We start from the raw sequence: 20,896 nt of genomic DNA on the forward strand, positions 1-20,896 counted from the left end.
TTCGTTCTCTCATGTTGCTCCCTTCCAGAGAACCCGGGAAAACAGTGACAAAGAGAGCTAGACCTGTCCTCAACTGTCCATTCCACATCCCCCACAAACACAGACAGATCAGCAAAGCCCTGCATTAAACAAATTTTAAATAGGAGAACCTTGTATATCTATCTAACTGTGCTGTACAACTGTTTAGGGATATTATTTACCTCTTTTCTAAAATGTTTCTACTATAGTGCTTTAAGGAGCTGTGAAGAAGAGAGAAAAGAAAAGAGTAGAAAAACTTGCTCCAAATGATTTACGTGATGGTTTGAGGTACCTGATGTCCCCCAAGCGCTGTCTCTCCATTGATCACCCAAAAATATTCCTTTTGGTCCATCTTTGCTTGAATCATCAGACTCCCAAAACTTTTTACCTGGCAAAAGCTGCTGTAAAACAAAAAGAGAAATATACCGTATGTTTAAAGGTTATCTTTTAAGAAATAACTAAGATATTGGTACAGGTGTTCCCCAAACTTATGCGGGGGTTATGTTCCAGGCCCATGTATGCAGAAGCAAAAATTGTGTTAAGTGGGGAACACTCTCTAAACACCCTTTAAATGCTCTCTCTGCTGCTCTCTCTCCAATCCAGACCAAAAATACTGTATCCAAAAATATCCAGAAGAACTGAAGCTCTGGGGCTGGCTTGGGGCTGGCGGACACATGGGAAAATCAATTTGTGGAGTGAAAGAAGAGATCTAGCTCTGGAAAGGGGGCAAATGCATTATTATTCCATCCTGTCCAGCACAATAATGGGGATCCTGGTTATAAAACCGATACATTAATAGCCAGTTTCATTAAGCCATGATGGAAGCACCAGAGGAAGGAGAAAATGAGGTGGAGGCTTCTAGGCTCCACATAAGCAGCAAACTGGAAAACAGGGTCCAGAACTACACAGACTGTTGGGTGTGATCTAGTGGGGTCTCCTTTGTTCTTAGGTTTAACAAGTCAGGAGCAGAATAATTGAACGGGAAAAACAAGTCCCCTTTCCCTCATGTTATATAGACATATGAGCCTGTAGGCAGGTTCTCTTTTCATTATTTCCATACATACATGATCCAGCACATATTAGAACCTTTCAAATAATAATTGACAAGTGAGATCTGCAGTAAAATGTTGCAATGTGAAGTGCTCCTGCTCAGTGTTCATGCTAGCCAGTGGTAGTCAGGCAGAGGGCCTTCTTGGTGGTGTCGCCCGCCCTGTGGAACGCCCTCACATCAGATGTCAAGGAAATAAACAACTATCCGACTTTTAGAAGACATCTGAAGGCAGCCCTGTTTAGGGAAGTTTTTAATGTTCAAAGTTCTATTCTGTTTTTAATGTTCTGTTGAAAACTGCCCAAAGTGGCTGGGGAAACCTAGCCAGATGGGTGGGATAGAAATAATAAAATTATATTATTATTATTATTATTATTATTATTAGTCTACAGGAAACTCCATTCCATCCCTGAATCTGCTTCTCGATTTCCCCCCTCTAATACATATTCAACATTCTGTGCCCACTTAGCATGATTAGTACACATGGTGCTGGGGTTGGGGGGTTGACGGGGGATTATTAAGTTATTTTTTCCCCTCCAGCATGCTGATAGCCCTCTCTAGTGTCCCCAGTTGTCTTGTTTTGGCTACAACTCTATTGGCACTCTCTAGCTGATTTTGCTATTAGAAGGAAGTGAGATAGTATGAACTCCAGCTAAAAGATCTCCCTAGCCTTCCCACATCCATACCAGCCTAACTCAGGCCCTGTATACGCTCAGAACAAGAGTAAGTTACATGGGATGCTTACGCCTGGGAAACAGCTGTGGCAGAGTGAAGGGAGGCGTTGTCATGCCACAAGCCAAGCATTTTACCAACTGCATAGCACCTTTCCATCACAACTACCACAATATGTGTCAGAATGGTTTTCCTGTGTACGTTTAGCTGGTGATAAACAACATCAATTTGTAAATCTTTCTGAGAATGACTCTTCCACTGGCAAACATGGAGATTGCTGGCCCTGAGGTCTGGCAGATTTCTATTCCTTTTGCACAACACCAGTACATCCTGAAAGTCTACCTCCCACACTCTACCATTAACCAGTTGCCTTTATTCATTATTTTTTATTTAACATCTTTATAAAGGGCAGAATCAAGCTTCACTTATTCTGCTCACAGTATGCCAAACTGAATCAGAGTCAATTAAAGCACTGACAATGCAGTCCTTGCGGTCTTCTTGGGTTATGCAGTGTTTCAAAGGAAAGATACCGTTACCATGGCACATGGAGGGGCCAGAGTTTTACAAATCAAACCCAAGATCTGGCTTATTAAAAACAAAACACCTTCTGGTATTTTTCAAGGTGTGTTGAATTTCAGTAGCTTGGCTATTAAGGCTATGAACCTGAATAAATATTCGCTCACTATCTTATTAAACCTTTCTTAGGCCTTGGGAACACTTTGCCTCCCTTCCTGGTCTCTTATATTTATTCCTTTCCCAGCTTATATATAAAACCAACTGTTTGTTGTGTTTAAAATTCATGCTTATATTTTATTTTTTAAATAAAAATTATATACTGCTTGACTGCAAAGTAAAAAACCTCAAACATTTTATTTTTTTCACTATTATTTGCCTAGCAATCTCTTTTCCAAGCTGACTAATTCAGATAGCATCATGAAAATAAACATTGGTATTGTTTGGTTTTTCAAAATAGATAAAACTATTTAGTCATTTAGTTAGGTGGCTGGAAACTTTATTCACTGCTTACAGGCATGACAGCTTAGTTATTCAGTTCCCCAGCCAACCAGCTGCTCTTTTTCTGGTATTCTAAGTCATGAAGTAATCCAAGTCATCCGTTCTTAGGGTGAGATACTCTCTGCCAAACTATTTCCATGGTGAGATATCTATACCATGGAGTCAGCTGTTTGCTACAGGCCCAGACTTTTTGACAGTTCACTTGTTTCTTGGATGGAAAAGATTATGGGGGGGGGGGGCCTACATAAATTTCAATGATACAAGGTGTTTGCATGCCATGATTAGCTTAAACTGCTGACTCTCAGGTGCTAAATTTTGCAGTATGACAACAGAGACATTCTTAGTGAGCAATTTCTATTTATGATTTTTCATTTCTATGAATTCAATCGAGAGGCAAGCTAGTAAGTCTGCCTCACTGTGAAATTTTGGACTGCCATTATCTGTACACTCACTCTATAATTATGTATGTGCAAAGCTCTTCAGTGCTGGCAAATGTAAAAACTAGTACATTAGAAGGTTGCTGGATCATGCCATTTAGATCCTTTAAGGGGCAGAGGGGGGATCACAAACTGTGAGTCTGCCCTGTTCTCTCCCCCTACCCAATCAAAATTAATTCTCCAAATCTTCCAGTGCAGCATATACCACTGTTTCCCGCCAAAGAACTACTTAATTTCCTGTTACTTATTTCACTGTCATCGTCAACATGAATCATATTCAGGGGCATACTAGCAACTACTTTAATTAGAGTGATGATATCCTTTATCCAATTATGAAGCAATTAAGTTAGCATACTTGGTTCTTAGACAAGCATTTTGCAAATCAGTCAGTGGATTTTATTTAATATCAGCGTCAAGAATGGACAATGGAGGATTGTGTGGGCTTCATGAGCCATCTTTGAATATTCTATTCATATAATCTCCCGCTTTTTTGCTATTATTTCCAGAATAAAAACCCATATACATGTACTCTGCTTTCTGAGCCCCACAGCCAAAAGTGGTCTCTAAAGTGGACTCATATATAGTGTAAGGATCTGTATTTTTCAAATGATCAACGGCGCTGTGACTGATTATCAGTTAAACATCTGGCTAGTTCAGATGGCAACCTTGAGCTAGGTTAAGAACTTCTGCGAACTTTTCCATGGATAGTCCACATAAATATTGGCCTATTCCTACCTCTTTTTCTTAATGGCGACATGGACCATTCATAATGTAAGAATATTCTTCACAACTGTGAGTAGGGCAGTGGGGTGGGGAAAGTGCAGACAAACTAATTTAGTTAATTAGCTATTAACTTCATTCACTGCTCCTGCTCAGGCTGCACAGAAAAAGCATTTTGGTTCCTGAAATTCATTCTGATTGTGCAGATAAAATATAACCGATAGAATTATACAGGATATGGTATTAGTGTGTGAAAACAGTCAAGATCCAATGATCCCAAGGCATGCACCACAAAATGGCAGAGATGGCTTCACTTGGTTGCAAGTGGCCAATAATCAGATGCAAAATGTACCTGGCTAATTTTGAACACTGGTCTTAATTCATCCACCATGCAAATAAATATGGATTCACAGCATTTATTATTTGGAGAACACGTTTATCATGCCGAAGATCCCCAGTTCAATTCCTGACATTTCCAATTAAATGATCAGGTGATGGGTATGATCAGAGTAGCTCAGACTGAGCTAGATGGAGAATTTTTTTTGACCTGACATAAGACAGCTTCCTGCGTTCATTCCTCAGGGTGGAACATCCCTAATGTATTTCACAATCTTGGATGTTGTTGGACTGCAACTCCCTTCAGTCCCAGATTATTTGGCCATTGGACAGGGTTGACGGGAATTGTAGTTCTGCAACATCTGGGTAGCCAAAGTTGGGGAAGAATGGTCTACACTATACACTGCTGCTATTCAAGTGCTCATTTTTCATTTACACTGCAGCACCAAAAGATCATCTCAAATCTCTGCAATATCCACCTCTCTTTCAAGAATCACAAACCCTGCTTTGTAGCAGTCATGGGTAAAAAAACAAAAAACAGACATCCTACACAATTTAAGATAGCATAGATGTAGGTTGGGGGGGTGGGGAGAGAAAGCAAAACATGTAGTACCTGGACAAATACCATTATACTATACAGTACTGAGTTTTCCATCTCAAAAAATAACATGAGAGCACCTTCTATAGTTCCATCTCTGAAAAGACAAACAGGCCTGGGCCAGGGGAGTATCCAAGAGAAAATGGGACACTGTTTGGGCTTACCTGGGAGGAAATAAAGAAAGAGATGCAACAAAATATGTTCACTTACCTCTCCCATAGCTCTTCCTTCCAGAGCAAGTGCTTGAAAATCATGATTTAATTCATCCATAGATCGAACCTATTAAACATTGAAAGATGCAAGAAAAACAGGTGAAAGACGCGTTGTCAACATGGCCTATAAAACTAAAAGACAGAACAATTGTACACCAATTCCAAACAACATATAAGCAATTGCATATGACTTGCAGAACATAATTAGCTCTGTAAAGTAAACATATTTTGAAGGGGGGAAAACACAAATGCATACCAATATAACTAATAACAGCAGAACAAAAAAGCATATTTATATATTTAAGTTAATAAGAGAAAAGGAGGTTTAGCAGACACAAAGGAAATCAAATGGGAATTTTTGGACATATAGCCAACCAAAACAGATTATATTAATAAAATTGAAAAAGAATAATCAAAGCCTTCCATAATTCTGCCCATTCTAAAGCAGCAACTAATGAAACATCCTCTACCAAGTTTTAGCTAGAAGAATTCAGCTATTAGTAATTTTCTTGAACCATCAGCAATGTGTGTATGTGGGCTGTCAGCCACTTAAGTACCAATGATAAAAAGGTCAACCTGTATGTAGATGAACATTTCAATGCTACAGACAAATTCATCCACATCAATTCCACCGCTGCTTTAGTTCACATCAAGCTATGATTTAATGTGCGAATGACCAGTGCCCTGGTATGCAGCTGAAGCATTCCCAAGTAGCTCTTCACTTGGGAGGAAACAAACCAGAGGCTGACATTGGCATTATTCATTGTTTCCCCTCAAAGGAACTGTGATTGAGAAGTAAGACAACCTCAACCATGGTATATTTGACCAAATCGGACTTGAGCTTCTATTAACATAGGGCTGGATTCAACTAAATAATTTTCCTTGAAGGAGTCATAAATCACACCAGTGCAACAGAGCTTTCCCTCTTCTCCCTGCACATGCACCCCCAAATAAGTTCAGGTGGGATGTTGGACGAACTCCCCAGAACACTGTGGGTACAGATTCCTGGTATTCATCACTTTGCGTAAGATACCATTCTGGCTGTCATAGCTCCAAAAGGAAGTTAATACCGGGGGGGGGGGGGGGCAACCAAAATGATCAATGGACTATAACTACTCTCCTACAAGGAAACGTTATGATATTTGGAGCTTTTTAGTTTAGAAAAAAGTGGGGCAGCAAACAGTCAAAAATAAGAGGCATTAAGTCAGGACCATCAAGAGTTCTGGAGTTATGGGACATATTCAGAAGCTACAGGATTTTCCCTTTAACCAATACACTTTAAATTTGAAAGATATACTAGGCGATTATTATTTTTTTCTAAAGGGGGAAAGAATTCAATTCAGAGATCTGGCAACAGAGGAAGTTCAAATTATGGGATGAATTGCTCCTGAAGTCAGAGGACCATGCTTTTAGTACTTAGAGGCAATATGGTTATGCTGGAAGTAGGAATAAGAATAGCATATAGTCTTGTGCCATATTAGATCATGGTTCAAACTGCCTCCTTTTAAGTTTCTGTTCAAGTCAAAGACTGTCTTCTATAAGCAGCCATGTGCCACTTATTCCCAAGAGGACAATCAGCCTATTGTATTTATCTATGTAAAACAAGCATGCCAACATATCTTCACCAAAAAGGAAGCAAGGCCCATATGGCACAGATCAGGTGTCTGGGTTCAGAAAGATTTTTGAAGATGTGCACACTTGAGCAACGTGTTTAACCGTGAAAACACTGTAAAACACAGACACAGGCAGGGCCTCCTCTTTCAGCAGGTTCTGACAAATATGGTCACCATGTCCCTTCCTTAGCCAAGCCAGGGATATTTCCTGCCTACGATTCACAAAGATCACGAGTGACATATTACGTTGAGTTCAAGGGGTTTACTATTTTGAAGGCATTCCATAGCTCTTGTCACAGTGCATTTTGGCAATAAAAGATGATCAATTGTGAAGGTACAGCATGGAATGCAACACTGTGGAATACACAGTGTTTCATTGCTTCTCCAAGAAACCCAGAGAGATGCAACCGCAAAATTCTGTGGCTGCAATCTATACCTATTTACCTGGGAATAAGCCCCACTGAACTTACTTCTGAGTAGACATGTACAGGATTGCACTGCGAATCTTTTTTCTCCTTATGAGTGAAACAGTGAGTGCGAGTTTTTAACCACATCTTCACTGAACTTTGATAGAACTGCCAGACACCAGATTAAGATTGCCCTGTAGGCTGCAGGTTGACCAACTCCAAACAGGAATGTTCAGGTTTACATATCAAGAGTCATTTACGTGGAACAATTTCTGCGTTTTGTTTTTCTATAGTACAGGAACAGTGCTGAAGCTGTTTAAAATATTTGGTTGTATGGCTTGGATCATGTAATGCAATTATGGGTTATGGAGCAACTTCTCTATGAGGAAAAGTTGCATTTGGGACTTTGGACTTTAGAGAAAAGGAGAGCAAGAGGTGGCATGGTAGTTTGTAAAATTATGCATGGTATGGAGAAAGTGGATAGAGAAGTGTCTTTCTCTCATAAGATTAGATCTTTTGGACATCCAATGAAGCTGAATGTTGGAATATTTAGGACAGTTTAAAGGAAGCACCTGTTCCTGCAGGTCACTCCCACAGGAGGTAGTGAAGGTAAGCAACTTGGGTGACTTAAAGGAGAATAGATAAATTCAGGAAAGACAAGCCTATCAACAGCTACTAGCTGTTGAATGTCTTGGTTGCCCTCTTCTGCACATGTTCCAGCTTGTCAATATCCTTCTTGAACTGTGGCACCCAGAAGTGGACACAGTACTCCAGGTGTAGCCTCACCAGGGTTAAGTCAATATCTAGTCAAATTCTGTATTCTCTGCTGATGCCCCATACTTTCATGATTCTCATTTCCTGAACTTCCCTGGTATTTTGATGTCTATTGCAATAGTGTTTTTGTAGGTAACACAGAAGTTTATAATGCTCCAAAAACATACTACCACCAAAAACATACCTTATAAACTCACCATCCCAACACTTCACAAACATAGGTCACATTACAAGTGTTCACTTGCAATAGCAAGGTTAGCACATTTCAACAAACTGAGCTCCTGAGCAACAAACATTTACATTTAGGCAAAGAATGCACAACATAAAGCTACTTTCCAGCCTGGCTCTCAACCTAGTTACAAAAACTCATTCAGGAATGATAAGGGTGGTTTACTTTGAAGGGGAGAAGGAAGAACGTTATTAAAGGCAGAATTCCCCTATGAGAGAACAGTTATGGTAGCTGAAGAGATTTTATGGTACGGTGTAATATCGGACTGCCTTCCCCAACCTGGAGTCCTCCAGATGTTTTGTGGACTGCAACGCCCATTAATCTCAGCCAACATAGGAGTTACTTGAAAACATCTGGTTGGCATCACATTGGGGACGGCTAATCTAAGCCATATTGTCCCATACACTAGACCAGGCTTTCTCAACCTTGGGTCCCCAGATGTTCTTTAATGACAACTCCCACCATCCCCGACCACTAGCCATGGTGGTTAGGAATGGTGTGAGTTGTAGTCCAACAGCATCTAGGAACCCAAGGTTGAGAAAGACTGCACTAGATTATGGTTCAAGAAGTTTCTTTTAATTTCCACATAGGTCTTATACAGAAACGTAGTCTGTCAGTAACCAAGTCCTACAAGTTCCGGAACCTAAAGCAGCAGCAACCAGCCTACTGCCTTTACAAATGTCAAGAACGCAGACAGATTAGTATCTTCCACAAGAGAAAGAGATCCTGCCAAACACACCCACACGCCCTGTGATAGGACTATCATCACTGGAGAGGATGATGCTCAATTAAGACCTGGGTGTTCAAATGATCAACTCTGATCCATATGATCCTGCTTGAGCACTAAGATCTTCATCAGAGGCCTTTCTCTGGGACCCTCCGCCTTGGCAATAAGCTGGGTGGCAATCAGGGGATGGCCAACTCAGTGGCAACATCCCACTCACAGAATGTCCTCCACAGAGATCTCTTCATGGTAAGTTCCTTGTTCTGTTTTAAGTGCTAAATTAAAACCCATTTACTGCTCAGTGAAAGCTCCACCATTTTAGTTTTAATTCTTGAGGACTTTTCAAACAGGCCTCCTATTGAGCGCTTATCTGGTTTGTGTCTTTTTTACATCTGGATGCTGTTTCTACATCTTTTGTTACTGCTCTTTCATTTGATATTTTTATACAGATTATTTACACTGTACTCTGAATTCTTTATTTATTGTGTGGTGCTATGGAAATCATATTTACAAATATAAATCTTCAAAACAAGATACAATTCAAATCCTCCAGCAGGAAAGACAATAACCATCACAAATCATTTTGGAGTGCTCATTCTTTTGAAAAACACAAAAAGCACATTCTATTTTCCCTGTGGGGCACTTATTTCTCAAAACATAGCTCCACTTCACATTTTATCATCAATGCTCAGGCCATCACCTGGCCAAAAAAATAAAGTGTTTTATTTTTCAGCAGTTTTCACAAATACTGTATGTGGGCATACTGAAGGCTTACTAAAAAGCTCCTCACTGGCTCAGGAACAGGGTATAGTGTTTTTTTAAAAAAAGAAAAGTAATCATCTGAGCACTTATCAAGTTTAAGTGAATTTAAAAGTAATCATCTGAGCACTTATCAAGTTTAAGTGAATTTAGTGAGGGGAGATCATTTAGCTCAGAGGTGTGGAACTCGGGATTCATTAGAGATCCACTGCTGATTACGAGGAAGCAAGTTAAGAGACAACTAAATATTTTTACGAATAGCTGTCCTTTTAAATTTGCCTTCAACCCCTTTACCCCCCCCCCCCGAAAATAAGCATCATGCCACCCATATCATAAACACATTCAACCCACCCAGACAGGTCATAGGTTACGCACAAATATGGACGCACACACAAACACACAAGAGACAGCAACAGCAGGTAGCAGTAACTCTTCCCTTCCCTTCCTATACAGCCTAAAAAATCCCTTTTATTTAGGAAGGAGCTGGCGGAGACTAGATATTTATTGTACTCTCCAGCTTCCACTGCTTGTCAATGGATGATTCAGGTGACAATTTTATCCCCTATGCCATTTAGTCCGTGGGAGTGCCCAGAGGCTCACAATAGTGCATACAAGGCTTGAGGCTTTTCTTGGGTGGCTGGGCAGATTTTTCTATTTGACAGCCAATTTTTAAGTCTCTCCTGGTTGCTGAGCAGAAAAGTTGGCTCAGCAACATTTTTTTTAAAAGGCATTCCCCAGCTAATGAGTACAAAAGTCTACCAAGAAGCTGGAGAAGAGATGGATGCTTCAATGAAGTGTTTAAAGAGTGCATTTATCCCCACATGGGTAGGGGGGAAGGGGGAGGCACAAGCAGGTACAACACTGACATCTTGCCAACCCAGCACATTAATAAGGTTTACCAGTGCTGCTTTAAGAAGTTTCATCATTTTTCTAACTATGGAAACTAACAATAGTAGTGGGTTTGAAAAGACAAAGGGGGGGGGGGAAGAGAAGCACTGCCCTGCTGGTCCAACTAAGGCAGAAACAAGTCAACAAGCATAAGACAATTTGCAAATATATACACATTTTTATTTAAGAGATAGAGGAATTATCTTACTGCATTGTCCTATAAAATGAGGCTGAAGAGGCAACAGAATGAAAAATGCTCATGTAGATACACAGATTTTAATAACATTCACTGCATGCAACTGTCACAGGCCTGCTTAGCTCATTTGTTCAGTTGTGAAATATTTAACTGTTTACCTGATGTTCAGCATGAATGTTATCCCCAGTAGGCCACCGATGTTTGCTGTTATTATAGCTGCCTCCACCACTTCCGCCTCCCCCAAGCTGCTCACCATGCTGCCTCTGAAAGAAGTAATCCACCATTGCGTCGTCCTGGGAGCGGCCAGCAACCCCTATAGATCCAGGAACAGGGCTGGAGTGGGTCCCTGCTGCAAGGGCTTGATTTGCAGCTGGCTGTTGCTGAGCCTGGGACCCTGTTCCAGATGTCAAAACAACAGGCATGTTGGGATTAGCTGTATCTTGACTGTGCTGTTTCAGGTGGGGGCTGAAGGAGTCCTGCCAGAGCACTGCTTTTCTCTTCAAAACACACGCAACGCTCATTCCACCAATACCTAAGGAGAGACAGGTTCAAAATGCTTAAATCAGCCTGTTTCCTCCAGCCTCTAAAGCATGCACCAGCATAAGCTTAATAACCACATCCATGGCTCCTGATATCAAATCTCACCATGTCAGGCAAGATTTACCTCCTCAATTACTGTTCTCAAAAGCGTTTCACAGAAAGCATCTTTGGACCCAAAAACACACGCTCCAAAGCCAAATTATCCTGTACAACCGCTAACCTGAAATAAAGACAAAGGTGCCAACAGCACTTGTCTTCAGCACTTGAGGTCAAGCCAGGGGTTGTCAACTTGGTCCCTACAGCCCACTAGTGGGCGTTTCAGGATTCTAGGTGGGCGGTAGGGGGTTCTACAGCACAAGCTGAATCCTCCTTCCATCAAGCACTGGTGGGCGGTAAGGAAATTTTACCTTAAAGATGCATTAGTGGGTGGTAGGTAAAAAAAAGTTGACTACCCCTGAGTCAAGCAGATGGTGGGAGAGGGAGGGAACTGCACACAAAGCACCAGTAAAGGTATCAGTACAGTCATACCTCATGTTACGTTTGCTTCATGTTACTTTTTTCAGGCTGCGTCCCACGGCGACCCGGAAGTACTGGAAAGGGTTACTTCTGGGTTTCGCCGCTTGCGCATACGCAAAATGACATCGTGTGCATGCGCAGAAGCGGCGAATCGCAACCCACAAGTGCGCAGACGCGCCGCTGCAGGTTGGGCCTCTGGAACGGATCCCATTCGCAACCAGAGGTACCACTGTATTCCAACTGAAGAGCACAGGGCCAGCAAGGAGGTACTGCAGCTCAGTTTAAGCAGCATATACTCTTTTAGCATAAGGTTTCAGATTAAAAATACCTCAGGTAGCAAGACGTCTGAGGTGGGGGTGGGGGGAGCCTGTTAGATACCTTGGAGAGGCCAGCACTGGAGCTGGCCAGCCTTCCCTGACCTAGTGCCCTCCACCTGTTGCTGAACTACAACTGGCATCATCCCTAATCGTTGGCCACGCTATCTGAGTCTGGTAGAAGTATAGTCCAAAACACCTGAAGAGCAGCAGGTTGGGGAAAGCTGGAGCAGACAGTACTGGGCTAGTCTGGCCAATGATTTGACAAGAATACTTGATTTTTGTGCAGTAATTTTTTTATTTTTAGAAAAGTATTCCCATTCACAGATAAGGCTGGTGCCAAGCTTTATGTTCCCAGGCCTTTGGGCAAATTGCTGGCCACTGAGTTTATTATGAGTTTAACGTTCTACTCAACTTTTATCACAGCCAAATATGACTTTAATTAATTGTGGATGTAAAACACTTTGGGATTCCTTTTGTATTGATGAGATGCTCAAAATGTTTTAAACAAAACGAAACTATATAATGGATGGATGCAATGCCGCTGAAATCTAAAGCTTTTCAAGTGGCTGTTCCTAGGAAGCACACAGCTCCTTAGGCATGCTAAAATTAGTATGTCCACATTCGCATGTAATGGTAAGGTGAAGATACTGGCTTAATAAATCATACTGTGCAAATCACCTGATCACTCCCATTTCCCCTTCTCTAGCACAAGCGGATAAACAAACCAGCATGGGAATAGCCTAGTGTTACACCAGAAACATGGATGTTTCACTCTACCAAACCACAATCCGTAAATCAACTACAAAACATGGTTTAAGTCTGATTAGCAATTGTAGTTTCTTAAAGTGATCCCAGATTCAGATAGTAATGCTAAGCTATCCCCTTTCTGATTTGTTCCTGCACTCTAGCCAGAGGAAGAGCAAAGTGGGAGCTATTGGGCCGCACACAAACAACTGTTTGTTAAGAGCTTGGCCCAAGTTTACACTTTTCAGTGATTTCCCCTCCCCCATATGATCTAAACAATGTAAGAGGAGTGTGTCACGTTTTAAGAACACTTACAAAAATCACAGATTGCTTTATCTGCATTTCCAAATCAAGTGTTTCAATTCAAATACTTTTTGTCACTGGGAAAATATTTCTGAGATATTTATACAGCACATAAAGTTAGCATGTCATACTTTTTTGGTTTTGTGTACCAAGCATAAGCCAGATAAACATCCTAAATTATATCTAAATTGCTTCAGAGTGGTGGTTTCAACTCATCAGAAGATAGCAGCATCTGTTCATTTGAACAGAAGGTGGCTAGTCAATAGTGCTTTTTAGATATTCAGTGTCACATGATTGTAACCATGTAAAGCATGCCAAATGGTGCCACACACAATCTTTCCAAGAGCTATTCATGCATTGAGGGCATGTCTGCGGCAGAACAGCCTACCAAATGCGTATCAACTGTCCATGAGCTGAAACCCTGAGCACTCCAACACCATCACAAAGCTTGGTTCGAAGAATAACCCTTTCAGAGCAAATGCTTAATGACTGTAGGAACCTTTCAAACTGGAAAACACACCAGCTCATGTGCATTTGGATAACTGCATGAAATTGCTCCTTAAACAACACAGAAAGCAAGGTTCATGCCCCATTTTAAACAAGCCATAGTTTACTGTTGCATCCACACTGTTTTGTTTTAACTATAGTTAGTGAAAGCAAGCCAGGATCCAACTAGATTGCGGCTTGTTAACCATCAAGACCAGGGTGGCCCAATACAAGCTCCTCAAGGCCCCTGCTAAGTACTGAAGCTGCAGGGAACTAGAACGGACAAGATGAAAACTTTGCACTGGTTTGCTCATGACCACCGCAAGCCACCCATCCCAGCTGCAGCTGAGAATCCTCCTCAGGGGCGGGATGAGAATTGGGGCAGGGAGAAGAAAGGAAAGGAGCAAGAGGCAGTTTCTCCAGTCATGCCAGCATTGTCTTCCTTGTAGGAGGGAGAGGTAGACATTTGCAGGGAATCCCTACCTTGGCCTAGAGAGTGTAAGTGCACACATGTTAGTGTGTGTTGCATATTTTGGCAACTGCAATGCTGGGTGCAGGAGAAAGGAGAGAAGGGGGAAAGGGCAAAAAAAAGTTGAGTGGGAATTCACTAATCTGCCCAGCAGCTGTAGCAGGTTGCTTGTTTGCATGCTCTTTTCCTCTTTCTTCTTCATCCCTGCCGGATCTTTTTCGTCTCTTATTTTTATAAGAATGGCTCTGATCTGTTTAATAAATAAAATCTACTGATTATGTAATTAATTATAAATATTTAATTAAATATATTAATTGTGAATATCAAATAATAGTAACTCTATTGCTAACACTTTAATTTATGATATAGAAATTTAATTCAGTGTGTGGCTCCAGATTCTGTATCAAAGTACTCCCGCCCCCCACTTCGTTCAAGAGGCTGGACCACTCTGATCTACTTTCTACAAACCACTGTTCCCAAGGTTCAGACAAAATGGGGAACTGCACTTTGTTTAAAAGCAGAAGTAGTGGCTTCTAAACTGTTTAGATCTCCAAAAGGAGAGGCTAGGGCAGGGGCCAACAACCTTTTTCAGCCATGTGGTGGGCCAGACTGTATTTTGGAAAGAAAAAAACGAATTCCTATGCCCCATAAATAACCCAGAGATGCATTTTAAATAAAAGGATACATTCTTCTATTGTAAAAACATGCTGATTCCTGGACCGTCCACAGGCCAGATCGATAAGGCGATTGGGCCATATCTGGCCCCCAGGCCTTAGGTTGCCTACCCCTGGGCTAGGGGAACAAACAATCCCAATGCTCATTCAGATAGTGAGAAACCATTAAATTTGAATTGGGCAAGTGGAATCAGTTCACACATTTAATCTGCAAATCAAATACCAAGCAATGTAATTGAGAGATTAAGTGACCTCTATGCTCATGTGAACTGACCCCAAGGCCATGTTTCCAATTACTTATTGCACTCCATTGAAAGCAGGAGCACTCATCTTCAAGTAAATGGTAGGGTACCTTGGAAAATCTGACAATCTTATCCTCTGGTGTGCAAAAAGAGGAAGATGGGAGAGTGGGGAATGTCATGGGGGGGAAATCACATGGCAGGAAACTTTGGTTTTCCATTACAACTGAAGTGGGCCACTATACTTGTTGGGTATACAAAAGTTTGATGCGCAATAGCTTGTTCGTGCACATGAAAAGTGGTAAATACATATATGTGAAGCAGTACTTAATTTTAAAAATGTGTTAGGATTAAAACCCCACTTTCAAACTTATTTACTTGAAGGAAAGTCTCAATACAGCAAACTGCCCCAGTAAGTGTGCTCTGGGTTGCAGCAAAAACCAAACTGTATTCTGATATAGAACTTAAAAGATTTCTGGTTTGGTTACCCATACGTAACAAGTATCTTACTCTGTAACAAAATGAGGGCAGATGGGAATCTTTATTCAAATAAAATTACTTCAGCCTTCTTCTAGTACGTACTATAATTAAGTACAAGACAAACAGAATATTCTAAAAACAAGTATAATCAACGGGCTTCCCCCCACTTTGGTTCCTTCTAAATATGGAAACATTGACAGAAAATATAAACAAGTAATCTTCCATTCATAGTTGTTATGTTTATGTTATGCCCACTTTTCTCCTTTAACAAGAAGAATTATTATCTGCCAAGCCTTTTTAAAGAAAAGCAATATTTAAAAAACTATACCCTGTCTTTCAATTTTCAAAATCTGCACAGTAGTTTAACAGAAATAAAAAGCTCACTTAGCAGCATAACAAAATCATTAAGGTGGCAGCAAAAAGAAATTAAATTATTAGAAGCCATTGGACAATTATACACAACCGAAACGTTCTCTGAAACAATCATGCCTAATCTGCCATCTGCACCGTACTAGCAATAGCACCAGTGGGAGTGTCCACAAAGCAGGCCCCACCACTGAAAGCCCACATCTCCTGTAGACACCTTGTAGGAATGTGGGGAGGATTTTTTTTTTACAAATGGAAAAATGTGGCAGATGTTCCACTGTTGTAATGTACTGCAGAAATGCATTGATTCAGAAAATTTATTACTAATATAATAAATTAATACAAGTCAAATTGGGGGGCTGGAGAAGATACAAAACTTATCAGGTCTAAAATTAAAAACTTGCAATTGACTTTTCCTGCCCTGATGACTAGTCCAAAGAAACACACAAGTAATTGAAGATACAGTTTAAGCACCCCTGTATTTCACTATTTTAGTCAGTGAAAATAGCAAACCAGATTTTTCAGTGAGTGACTGCCCATGCAGACAGCTTTAAGTACAAGTAGAAAAAAAGATTGCACAAAGCAAGCTTTATGCTCACTAAGCAATATCTAACACTAGTCATACATACTAGCCATATTCACTGAAATCAATGGAATCAAGTAACTTAAACCCACTGATTTCAATTGATCTATTCTGAATACAAGTTTTTTGGCTACTGCCCACTGGCTGTAACGAAAGATGAAAGGAAAGATATATGGCTAGAAATGGGTTGGAATATCCCATGTCATCTCATCACTCAATTTTTAAAAATGTGATTTTAACACCGGAAATGTAATGTGTATTTCCAGCATTACAGAAGCAGAACTATGCCTAAAACACCATGCCCAGGCTTGAAGCAACACTATGCCCAATATACCATGTCCAGGCTTGAAGCAACAGTTCCTCAGTCCAGTACTTTGTGCTCTTGTTCAAGACGTAATTTATTTGAAGCATTTTTATTCCGCTCTTCCACCGAAAGAGGCTCCCAGAACAGCTTACAAAGTTTAGAAATGTGTCAGTTACAATACACTACACTTCCTCCTGCTCCCTTACAGAACTGAGAGCTGGTGTGATGTAGAAGATTAAGACTACACACCCACTAAGCCATCAACATCATTGGATGAATCTTAGGGTACGTACAGTCCATTCTGGCATAGCCAAACGCACAGGGTTGTTGCAGAAGATAATACCGATGGCAGTGAAAGAGAACTGTATAGTGGGGAAATGTGATTAAAAAAATTAAGAACTGTCGCTTTCTTTTCAAATCTCAGCATTGTGAAGGTACATTTGTACAACCACCTATGTAGGCACAGCAGCACCAACGAATGCTAAATCTACCATACGCAAGGAAATCCCTAAATGCAAATACACATTTTTGAAAAGGCAAGGGGGAACAGCATGATGGCAAGTTTAAGTTTAAAACTAAGGTATTTTTATATCACTTCATGCAAACAGAGGACTCTTACACTAGGGATTCCCAAACTCTAATTACCAAGCTCCACACCACTCTTATCTGCTCACTGCACACCTGAGGGATAGAACCCACACTTTGCAACACAGTCTGCTCATTCAGCCACGATCCCTCTGCTCCCTAACACTACAACAGAATGTCCTATCAATGTACTTTCAGTCAAGCTTCTGCAGAGAGAACAAGACAGCTGCAGTGCCACAGAATCAGTAATCTGGAAAGGCCTAAAGACCACCTAAGGCAACCCAATTGTCCAAAGCAGCCTACTCTCTCAGTGTGAACCCACGCCACATGAACATCCCATGTCCACAAGAGGAAGTTCTACAAAAAGTGACTTTCTCCATTTCTCATCTGCCCAAAAAAGGTTGACACCAAATCCCCACTTTGAAAGCCCTGATCTACAGAGAACCTTTCAAACTATAAAGGGTGGTTCAAGTCACATGACCACCACAGTTTATTTCCCCCTCACTTGAATCCCAAGTTTTGTTATCAGCTTCCTATGATAGCTGCTAATTTACAAACAAAAAGGAAGCCTGTGGCCCTTATCAAAGATGCACCCTTCAACATAAACACTATCCACGTTACCAAAAAAGAAAGAAAACGTTTTTTTTGTCGTCCTTACTACAGATTGGTAAAAGGAATCACAATGTGTAACTTTCTCTTTTATATAAACTAGAAACAAACTTTAAAACAATTTAATAAAACTGATATAACATGGCATAACAAATACAACTGAATTGCTACATAGAAACAAACCTTCCAGGGTTAATACCAGGGAAGGAATTAAAACTTGTAATCCAGAAGGTAAATTGCTATCCCCATATTATATTTTTAAGCCATCAAATCCTCCTTTTTCTAGGAAAATTGTCTCTTTGCATTTGAAGTTTGTTGCCTACAAATTCTAAGACCACAGCCCAACACAAGAGTTAAGCACATTAAAACTTATTTATTTCAGTGAACTGAAGGAGCATTAATTCTGGGCCATGACATAAAGTTGTGATCCTATGTAAATTTACCTGGGAGTAAGTGGTGGGACTCACTTCTGAGTAAAGATGCAAAGGATCAAACTGTACATTCAGTTCTTTGTTATGGTTCTTAAATGATCAGGCATGCCCCTCTCCGATAAATAAAAGCCTTTAAATTGATAATGTTTTCCATGGGGTTCATATGATAACAAAGGGCTACCCCTTCCTCTTCCGTAACTTTGTTTCACTTCAGAATGGCTTCACCAAGAACTAACTTGAAGCTAGAAGGGCCAAGGCCCTAAGAGGGGAGAGAAGCCAGCCTTTCATTGTTGCTCACTTACAGATAAACACACAAGCTATATGTATAAAAAAAAGAGACAAACCAGGAAATCCATTACTGCATGTATTCTTTATGCCCCTTTCATCCGGACCAAAACAAAAACAGAAATCCCTATACCACCATGCTCGCCCTGGAAAAAACAAACACAAGGGTCCCAAAACAAGCCCAACTAGCTACTACAAAGAAACACGAGCTCCAGAGGTATTAACTCACTGTGGGCCAGGGAAGAGAAACACCCTCCACCCCCCATTGTATAACATCCAACACACCATCCACTCCCCCCAACCGGACACTAAGAAGCTCCCCCCATCCAATGTATATACATACCTACCCACCCAACCCTGTACACCAGTGGCAGACAAAGTTTAAGTCACGTACACCATTTCCTGTATGCCCTGCTCGCGGACGATTTTAATTAGGCATCACCTACGGACGTTTGAAAACCCTAATTATCTCCCCCTGTTTAATCACTTTCCCCCCACCTCCCTCCCCCAAAGTACTCCCCCTTTTATCCCCCACATCGCTGGAGTTCAATCCTGCACCATGAAATCAGCCACCCCCCGACTACCGCCACCAAACAGCCCCCCCCGCCCCCCCCAAAATGAAGCATATTAATCACTCTGGCTGCTTGGAAAGACTATTTTAAGCCGAAGTAAACTATCTTCCCCGCCTCTCCTCCCCCCCCCCAAAGAAAAGGAAGGAGGGGAGGGAGGGAATGAGAGAACAAAACCACCCCAGGGGATGGTATAAGCCGCTGCTTCTTTTTTTAAGGTGGGGGCTTTTTCAGGGAAGGGGGGGGCTATACAGTTTAACGGGGGGCGTCCCGGGCCCCTCGAGCCGCCCCCCCCCATCGGTCCTTCCTCTCTCCCTCCCCCCTCCCCTCCTGGAACAACAATAGAGGCCTTGCTTGGACTCGAAAATATGTACCAGGAACAAGCGCGAGGAAGAGCTTCGGCGATAATGCCCGCCCAGGGCCGCCTTTCGGAACGGCCTCGCCGCCTCGGCCTAACCCCTAGCCCCAATACGGCTCTACCATCGAGCTGCCTGGGGTGCCGAGTCCCGTTTCGGCCCACTCCGGTCCGGATACTCACGGGCGGAACGGTAGGATGAAGATGGATCTCAAAGGCCCCCCCCTCCCCCCGGCCTCTAGCTCCGGCTGCCGCTCCCCCTGCCTTTCACTCCAACAACATGGCGGCCCACTGGGGACTCGGGGCGGCGCGCTGCATCATGGGAAGGGTAGGCTCCGCGAGCCTGGCCGCCGCCGCCGCCGGCTTGCAAGGAAGCTCAAGCCGCGAGCTCCAGAGGCGCGCGGGGCTTTGTTGTGGCCTCGCGCGCACACGCACACACCCCAAGGCGGAGGGACCCAGCAGCATATAAAAGGGAAATCGGGGTGCTTGGGTTTGGCTTTAAAAAAATAAAAATAAAAACACCTCCGTAGCCTGAGCCTTTAGAACTGAGGATGAGAGAGTTATGATACACAGTATACAGAAATATATATAGATGCACATCATTTATTGCTAATATAGAACGTGAACTGTGCGGGGGGCCCGATGTCAAAAAAGCACCCTCTCCCTTTTATACATGCTGCATAACAGTAAAAGATCCTTGGCAACCAAGTCCTCGAGTCAAATGCCCCTTATCCCACCCCCAAAAGAGGCTGTCAACAACTCCCCACTTCCTCCTGCTACTGTGCCTGGAATGGGGTGTGACAGGCAGAAACTGACCAGGTGGAGTTTTCTGTTACTGCTGCCGCTGCTACGACTACACCCTCAGTCGTGTTCACATTCGGGCATTTGCTTGCTGGATATTTTGTTTGCCATGAAAGGCACAGCAGCCGTCCCTGAAGAAGTTGGCAACGCTAAGGACCACGGCGAGAAAGGCTTAGGAAAATCATAGCAGGTCTGTATCCCACCCCGCAAAACAAAATGCACACGTATAGCTATATCGTGATTCTTCTTATACATAAACAAGCCCCCCTCCCCCGTTCTTCTCACTAACTGCAGAAATTAATTCCACTGCAAAACAAAATGAGTTACGCTCAACTAGACTTTGCTCCTTCGGAATGATTACACGCCAACTACAGTTGCTGCTCTGCTGCCATCTGTAACGGAATCATAGACTTATAGAACTGAAGAATTGTAGACTTGGAAGGGACTCCAAGGATCATCTAGTCTGACCCCCTGCAATGCAGGAATCTCAGCTAGATCATACATGACAGATGGCCATCCAACCTCTGCTTAGAAACCTCCAAGGAAGGAGAGTCCACCACCCCTTGTGCTGGGAGTCTACTCCACTGTCGAACAG

The 20,896-nt window shown here is 42.0% G+C and overlaps 1 protein-coding gene across 19 annotated transcripts in view; it reads right to left on the reverse strand.

Annotated features, from left to right (window-relative positions):
* PUM1 (pumilio RNA binding family member 1) overlaps positions 1-20,299 on the reverse strand; it is a 51,019-nt gene extending 30,720 nt beyond the window's left edge. For 6 of the 19 annotated variants that reach the window (XM_083750683.1, XM_083750698.1, XM_083750700.1 and 3 more), the window contains exons 1-4: positions 19,684-20,299; positions 10,804-11,177; positions 5,054-5,122; positions 311-419 (exon numbers count right to left, since the gene is read on the reverse strand). In XM_083750683.1, the coding sequence (XP_083606809.1) occupies positions 311-419; positions 5,054-5,122; positions 10,804-11,166 (541 nt within the window). In that variant the 5' untranslated portion in view covers positions 11,167-11,177; positions 19,684-20,299. Of the gene's footprint in view, positions 1-310; positions 420-5,053; positions 5,123-10,803; positions 11,178-19,519 lie in introns of all 19 variants that reach the window. The other 13 variants (XM_083750691.1, XM_083750690.1, XM_083750687.1 and 10 more) reach the window with 9 other exon arrangements.
* Positions 20,300-20,896: the final 597 nt, after the last annotated feature.

This window comes from Podarcis gaigeae (genome assembly GCF_964106915.1).
Source record: "Podarcis gaigeae genome assembly, chromosome: 8".
Lineage (NCBI taxonomy): Eukaryota > Metazoa > Chordata > Lepidosauria > Squamata > Lacertidae > Podarcis > Podarcis gaigeae.